Genomic DNA, 8377 nt, shown 5'->3' with positions numbered 1-8377 from the left:
AAAACAATCAGATCACAATGATTATGGCCTTTTAAGCTACTATTTAAAATGTCATTGTATTTATTATGTCTAAATATTTATCATTTAGCAGTTTAAGTGTAACAATTAAGAGTTGTTTATTTCTCAGAAGATGATAACTTTTGATGCTTTTTGGCACAAGATTACCGTTAGAAGGGCTGCAATTAATTTTGGATAATCAATCTAAATTGGGTTGAAAAGGATAAATACATTTATTGTTCAACAATTATGTCGTTAAACAATTAACAGTTTCTTCTGTGCAATTTTGGTAGCTAATTAGTAATGAAAAGAAAGCTTAAAACATAGTAATTAAGAGGAGAAGATATAATTTTATTTTTTTGATTTGCTTTAACCATTATTAAACATTTATAAGCGATAAAATTTGGTTCTGTTGTTAACTTAAAGCAATTACAAACAGATCACATCATCAACTTGGTAAACTTCTTGAATGTAATAGCTGGTTGTTATCAAAATAATTTAAGGCGTTTATCAATCAAGAGGATAGGAAAATGTCATTTAAGGCATTTTGTTTGTTGTTGACGACGGATTAAATTTTCATCGATGTAATCACTGGATTTGAAGGCCAATTTTTTAATTAGGGGAAGATGATGAGATGAATGTGGTGAAGGATGAGACATTTTAAAACTAATTTGCATGGAAATCTCACTGACAATGTCTTCTGGTTTAGATGAGAAAAAAAGAAGTCTGTATTACATCCACATCTAAACTGTTGACTCGTTTATCCTGATTTATCTTTTATTGTTTTTAATCATAACCGAGGTTGACGTGTCAACTTGTCTGCTTTGAAAGTAATTTTATATTCAGATGAGCAGAAAAAAGAAGAAAATCTTGATTCCTAGGAACATTTCTTGACAGGCTGATAAGCACAGTTATGGATTGCTTATAATTGCTAATAATGGCGATTGTTTCATGAAATTGCGATATTTAAGCTCAAAATTTAAAAGATATTTGCACTAAAATGATATAATTTTTATCACCATCTAAGTCTATGAATATAAGGTGATGACTTGAAGGTGATGACTTGAAGGTGATGCAGTAATAAAATTAAACCAAGTTGCACGAGTAAACAGTTCTAGGAGATATGGAAGTAATTAAGTAAACTTTTTCTAGTAAAAGCATTTTACCTATCAACTGTTATCTTGAATAGGCAGTCAAAAAAGAAGAGCAAAAAATGAAAATCTTTAACCAACAAATTGTAAAATTCCAGAGCAATCTGTTAATTCACAGACTGTTTGGAGTATCTTCTTGGCTATTTTTGGGTTCAGAATTTGGTTTAGTTGAGTCAAGATTTGGTTTAATAACATCATCCTTTGAAGTTTCGTCTTTTGAATCCTTAGAAGATTCTACAACAGATTCGGAACCATGAATTTCTTCATTTGTTGACTCAGAGGCAGGTACACAGTTCGGTTTAGAGATGGACTCGGGAGTTTGCTCTACAATAGATTCAGAAGAAACCAAATCACTATTTTCGAGGGTTTGTCCATCCTTCTCTTCTGATGGTTGTTCATTATCAGTTTCAGATTTGACACTAGTCTTTAATGAACAGGAATCATTATCTGACTTAGTAGATTGTACACTAGTTTCTGCAGAGCAAGATTCATCGCTGAGTTTAGAAGTCTTTTCTCTAGTTTCTTCGGAGGTTGGTTCATCATTTTGTACAGATGTTTTTCCAATAGTCTCTATAGAAGCAGGCTCATCACTGGGTTCAGAAGTCGCCTCTTTAATTTCTTCAGAGGTGGGTATATCATTGTTTGGATCTGCTTGTCCACTAGTCTCTATAGAAACAGATTCAATAGAGAGATCGGGAGCCTGTTCTTTAATTTCTTCAGAAGTGGGTTCATTGTCGGGTTTAGAAATAGGTTCCGAAATGGTTTGAATTTTTGACTCAGTAGATGGCTCAGTTATGGATTCGTTGGCGGCTTCATGTCTAGATTCAATAGTAGAATTTAAAGAGTTGTCTAGGACAAGACTGGAGTTGGGAGTAATAGGAGAGGCGGCAGAGCCACTTGGAGGGAAACCGGGCGGCTCAGGTGCTCTTCTCTTCTTCCTTGATCTGATGGGCGATGACCGAACTGTGATTATTGGTGAAGTTGAACGAGTAGATAGATTACTGATGGAATGGCTTAAATAGGTGTCAGTTTCGGCGGCTGACAGTCGGTTAGGATTTTGACTAATAGGACTTGAGATTCCGTTCGATGGCGTACGTTCAAGTGATGAAGCTGAATATGATGCTCGATTTAATGATTTGGTTGAGGGTGAAACATTACGGTGTTTACGTCTCGGTGGAACTGGTACCGGAGAATTTTGATTACTATAGCTATCTCTTTCCTCTCCACTTCTTCTGGCCAATTCACTTGATGAAGCTGATTCTATTTCACTTTGGATACTCAAATTATCATTCATATTGGAGTCAGAATTAGTATCAGCTAAAATTGCCGGTTTTTGCGTTTCCTTTACGGAACCAGTAGATTTCCTATAATCTATTTTACTATTATTATCCTCATCACCACCAAATGGATCCAACGATTCATCATAATCTGACACGGGAGCATTAATTGAAGTATTTAGGTTAGCTCCATTGGATTTATCATCTGAAAAGTTATCGTTTTTCTCATTGTGAATCAATGAAGCTCTGACTTTTCTCGGTGTAGATTTGACTTCCCTTTGCTCTGTTACCTCTTCATCGTCAGCAAAAGGATCGCAAGTAGAAGGATAAGCTTGCTCATCAATGACCGAAGACCTTACTGATTTGGGGGTTTCACTTATTTCACACTCATCTTCATCTCCAAAAGGGTCCAAATCTTTTGGGTAAAGGGCCGGATCAATGGATAATGATGTGTTTGACTTTGAATGTATGGACACTTTATCCATGGTTAAGATTAACTGATTCACAATCAATTACAACTGCACAGAGGAAAACCAACAACATAAAAAAAGGAAAGAAAAAAAATCTGAAACCATTCAACAATAAAAGAAAAGATATAAATAAACTGTATATTGACTTTGATGTGCTAAATCTAACAGTCTAACTAAAAGTGGATCACAATTTGTGACTTAAAAAAAGAAACGAAACAAATTGTCAACAAAATCGTTTCTCTCATACGATGAATCGATTTAACCATCGATATATTGATGTACAGTCAACTTCATAATGAATTATCAACTGAATTTATTAAGATATTAACAATCATAGACGAATAACTAATTCATCCAAATTTATTATTTACAATTTCGTGATACATTTTTCTTCTTCCTTGGTATTTTTCGACCAAAATTTTTGTCAAATAAATAAACTTTAAAACCTTTATTTTCTTCTCTTTCTTCTTCTTCGGACGTATTCGGCTGAATTAATATTTCAGGACATGCAGATTCTTGATATCTGATCTTCTCTTTCTCTCTTGATTTGATCTGATTCTTGATCTTCAGATACTGAGGTGCAACATGAAATTCAATTGCTTTTCTTGCTTTCACAGCTCTTGATCTTTTCTTTCTAGTCCAACGTGTTTTTATACGACGTCTTTTCTTGACCGTTAAGTCTTTTTTTTTCGCCATTTTTCAACAAGACTCAAAATTGCTTGATTGCTGAAAAGATCAGATGGCAGCTCGTTGGATTTGGAGAGTGACTGCGATCATAAAATATTTTTAGTCGATGATGATATGAGTTATTTGATTTCCAAAAACACCAAAGATCTACCAATCCATCAGATGCATTTTTTAAAGTGTTGTCATGCAGTTTATGGTAACGACGATTTCCAACTATTTGTGAGACAAACAGACAATGCCAATGAGTTCACGCTTCAATTGGCTAATATTTCCTCCTCACTGGCTGATTATGCGATTATGGAGTTGAAAGCATCAGATGAGAGTGAATTAACTTTTACCTGGATTGTACAAGGTGCAACGTTATTTGTCACTTTAAAACTGAAATATATTGGATTGGCACCAATTAATTTACAAGTGTTGTATAAATATTCTTGGTCGGGCAGAATACTCACTTGGGCGATTCCGATTGTAATCAAAGGGTTTTCTGAAGATTATGATACCAGAGAACGCGTTTATGATCTGCAAATACAACTAAATGAATATAAAAAGAGTATGCTGTGTATAAAAAGAGCGGCATAACACTGAAAAGTTTAGGTTTAACCCAAATACCAAGTACAGTAATTCCCTGAGTTTTTTGTTTTTTTGGAGTGCTGACATCTATGTGAACTACAGGGGGAAATAATTAAATTTTACAGTTTAAACAATTGTAGTCCAGTCTAGTGATTCCCCTTTAGCCTTTCTACCCTTTCTCCCTTCAGGGGGGAGTCATTTGAGTGGACTAATTGTTTAAACTGTGAAATTTAATTTTTCCCCCTGTAGTTCACATAGATGTCAGCACTCCAAAAAAACAAAAAACTCAGGGAATTACTGTACTTTTTTTAATCGTTTCTCTCATACGATGAATCGATTTAACCATCGATATATTGACGTACAGTCAACTTCATAATGAATTATCAACTGAATTTATTAACAATCATAGACGAATTACTAATTCATCCAAATTATTATTTTCAATTTCGAAATACATTTTTCTTCTTCCTTGGTATTTTTCGACCAAAATTTTTGTCAAATAAATAAACTTTAAAACCTTTAATTTCTTCTCTTTCTTCTTCTTCGGACGTATTCGGCTGAATTATTTCAGGACATGCAGATTCTTGATACTGAGGTTCAACATGAAATTCAATTGCTTTTCTTGCTCTCACAGCTCTTGATCTTTTCTTTCTAGTCCAACCGAATTTTTTAACGCGTCTTTTCTTGACCTTTAAGTCTTTTTTTCTCGCCATTTTTTCAGCAAGACTCAAAATTGCTTGAATTGATGAATAATCATTTTCATCCAGTGACTTATCAAATAAAAAAAACAATAAATCAATATAATGATTAGAATTATGTTCAACTTAGTACCAGTTTTTAGGTGAAAAAGGCTTATTAAACACTTACCTCTTGACTTGCCATTTGTCACCTTTTTTCCCGGCTCTGGCCAAATTAAACCAAAAAATAACACAATTAAAGACACAATCAAAATATTTGAGTAAATGATGGATGTGTCTGGAAAATAATAAATTAAATCAATATAAACAATAGAAAAAAGAATGTAATTAACACTGAATTAAACTGATTTGCGGTGAAAATGACTTTAACCATTTGAAAAGAGATGCGTTTTGACGCGAATTTGTTCTATTCTGAAGTCAACTATTTATTCCACATTAGAATAGCGCTTTTTAATTTATAATAACTTTCACTGTAAATCTCATTTGGAAGTGAGAAGACACTTTTATGATGTATTTAATCATTAGATTCAACTGACTTTAATTATTTACTTTGATATTTTAACGACTACATTTTATCCTGAATTATTCATGATTGATCTTGGTGAGACAATTGGAAAGATAACTGAATCAATGGTTTCTTCAATTTCTGCCAACTTAAAGGCAAGGATAATGTTAGCCATCTCTAAAATTCACCAAGAGTATTATAATGCAAAAAAGGATTGTTTTGGTTAATATTTCCTCTGAAATCCTATTAACACATTTGAAATTATTTTCATTAAAATACATTATATGAATAATATGAATTGAAATTTACATTGACTTACATTTGAGCGTGTTGGCGATATAGATCGTTTAATCGTTTGATCAAATTTATTGATAAATCAAAAGCTTTTTGCTTAATTTCGTCATTTAGTAAACAATTTTCGCGAACAAAGTTCATTGATGAAAATTCCCAAGAACAAGCAATTGCTCGATTAGTTGATATTTTAGCACATGGTTAATGCATTATTAAATTGCTCTTATGGTTTCATTTAACAGGAAACTTTCATTAGTTTCTAAACAATTGCGAACGTCTTTTCATTCGCATTTTCATTGTTCAGTTGGAAACTTTAAGTAAAATGATTTCTTCGTTTGTTCAACTATTATTGCTAATTGTACATTTAATTACAGACAGTTGTCAAGCTAAAGATACTTGCAATGGTTCTTGTTTAACCAAAACTTATAATTACCAAGATTTAGCTAGTGTTACATTCACTTCGCAACAAACCGATGGAATCAACTATTTCTCGATAATTCTTACTGGATATAACATCAGAGAGGGTGAATATCAAAAAGTTGCTGTTGCAATCGATGGTAATCCTGGGGCCAATGTATATTCATGTGAACGGAACTCATCAGGTTACATTGCCTCATATTACGCACGTTCATTTGACCAACATACTGCAGGTTCATCTTTGTATCGAGACAACACTTTATACTGTTTCTGGACAATGTGCCGATCATCTTATTCTTGGCCGAAAAGATCGGATGGCAGCTCATTGGATTTGGAGATTGACTTTGATCATAAAATATTTTTAGCCGATGATGATACCAGTTATTTGGTAACCAAAAACACCAATGATCTACCCATTTATCAGATGAATTTCCTAAAATGCTGTCATGCAGTTTATGGTAACGATGAGGTTCAACTATTTGTTAGACAAACAGACAACGCCAATGAGTTCACACTTCAATTGGCCAATATTTCCTCCTCTATGGCTAATTTTGCATTTTTGGAGTTGAAAGCATCAGATGAGAGTGAATTAACTTTTACCTGGATTGTACAAAATGCAATGTTATTCGTCACTTTGAAACTGAAGTATATTGGATTGACACCAATTAATTTTCAAGTTTTATATAAACATTCTTGGTCTGGGGGAATATTTACTTGGGCGATTCCGATTGTGATTAAAGGGTTTTCAGAAGATTATGATACCAGAGAACGAGTTTATGATCTGAAAATAACACTGGATGATGATTCTGTGTATAAAAAGAGCGGCATAACACTGAAAAGTTTAGGTTTAACCCAAATACCAAGTACTTTTTTTGTGTTCTCAGTATTTGTGTTTCATCAGATCATCTACTAACTTCAATTTAAATGTATTATTATAAAAATCATGACTGATATCTAACTTTCGTTGCATTAAAACCATATTTAAAAGACTTAAATCAGCAATGGACTAACCATCGAAAAAGGAGAAAAAAATAAAATATGGTCTAAAACTGAACTCAATACAATCTAAGCTTGAAATTTGTGTAACATTTTATCAAAAATCATCGAAATCTTCTAATTGTACAAATAGGTTAGACAATCAGGTCTCAGCTCTCAACTCAAAAGTCAGAGTTTCCGCACTTATAAATAGTCCAGCAATAAACCATAAGTCATCAAACAAAAGTCATTTTCCCTATTCCATTGGTAAACGGAATCCATCACTCTGTTAACAAGAGAATGTTAGAAAATGGGTTTCTTAGAAACCTGAATTCTTAGTAAACTCAACCTATTTCAGTCGCTGTAGTAAAATCATGGTCATTGGTCGCACAATTTTTTAGCCCCATCTTTGCAGCGAAAATGACTGATCGTAAATGTTTTTTTGGCTGAATAGGATACAGTGCATCGACATAGAAAAAACACGCAATCATAATAAAAAAACCATCGATAGAATGCGAAATTCAAAATTGAAATCTTTACCTTATATCGCATTTAAAATATTCAAAAAAAACCTTTTATTAAGCATACTTTAAAAACTGGGAGTTGTGAGTTGAGCCTTTGCAAAATGTAGAGGCATATAAGGCTTACATTAATGTGTACATGTTTTGATAATTAATGCCATTTATTTGTTTAAAAAATTTTCTAATGGACAACCATTGACAAAATTTGGTCTTTTTTGACCAGTTCAGACACCGCATTTTTCACCAAACTTTTACTAGCAAAAACAACTCTACATAACTCCTAATAAAGTATCAACCTGGATACAAAAAAAGGTTTTCCTCCAAACACAATGCTACGAAATTCTGTATTTTACCAACCCTGTTCAAACGTGAATTTCTCTCTAACTTGAAACCTGAATAAGCTCTGACTACATTTCGGACTTGACTTTTACAAAAAACTTTGACAGCAATAGATTTCATAGATTTTACATGGCTATTCAACAGAAAACTTTTCCCTAAAAATCTTTCGAAGTAGTTTAATATTAGATCCAAGGCTTGATAGAGTAAATAACTATATTTAAACGTTATTTAGGTTACTTTCATCAACAATCATCTGTTTGATAGAGCATAAGATTACATTATTGTTACATTGAATGCGTAAATGTTGAATTAATGAGTTATTAAAAACGGAATAATCAACAACTTGACAACCTATGGTGCAAAAAATCCTTAGCGTTTTATCTTTGATCTTTGTTGATAAATTGATAGCTTTTTGCCAAATTTCGTTCTCTCAAGTAATCAATTTATTTCGAAAAAAAAGTGTTCATTAGTAAAATACA

The 8377-nt window shown here is 32.8% G+C and overlaps 2 protein-coding genes and 1 long non-coding RNA gene across 3 annotated transcripts; all 3 read right to left on the bottom strand.

Annotated features, from left to right (window-relative positions):
* Positions 1–327: 327 nt before the first annotated feature.
* LOC107360310 (uncharacterized) lies at positions 328–3066 on the bottom strand. The gene has a single exon (XM_015926943.3). It carries the CDS (start codon positions 2908–2910, stop codon positions 1261–1263), a length of 1650 nt encoding a protein of 549 aa, XP_015782429.1. The 5' UTR covers positions 2911–3066; the 3' UTR covers positions 328–1260.
* Positions 3067–3188: 122 nt separating this feature from the next.
* On the bottom strand, positions 3189–4151 carry LOC149094184 (uncharacterized). Its single transcript, XR_016199113.1, has 2 exons — positions 4035–4151; positions 3189–3960 (listed from the first exon to the last, which is right to left on the bottom strand). It is a non-coding gene; the product is annotated as an uncharacterized LOC149094184 (long non-coding RNA).
* Positions 4152–4528: 377 nt separating this feature from the next.
* On the bottom strand, positions 4529–5258 carry LOC107360313 (uncharacterized). Its single transcript, XM_015926947.3, has 2 exons — positions 5020–5258; positions 4529–4922 (listed from the first exon to the last, which is right to left on the bottom strand). Exons 1-2 carry the CDS (start codon positions 5032–5034, stop codon positions 4593–4595), a joined length of 345 nt encoding a protein of 114 aa, XP_015782433.1. The 5' UTR covers positions 5035–5258; the 3' UTR covers positions 4529–4592.
* Positions 5259–8377: the final 3119 nt, after the last annotated feature.

This window comes from Tetranychus urticae, chromosome 2, assembly GCF_039701765.1.
Source record: "Tetranychus urticae isolate SD_2017Ah chromosome 2, NJAU_TeUrti_SD_1.0, whole genome shotgun sequence".
NCBI lineage: Eukaryota > Metazoa > Arthropoda > Arachnida > Trombidiformes > Tetranychidae > Tetranychus > Tetranychus urticae.
Note: the sequence above shows the minus strand (reverse complement) of the source record. Positions and strands in the feature narration are given on the sequence as shown.

Coding starts and splice junctions, on each gene's coding strand:
- LOC107360310 (XM_015926943.3), bottom strand. CDS start 2,910: ATGGATAAAGTGTCCATACATTCAAAGTCAAACACATCATTATCCATT.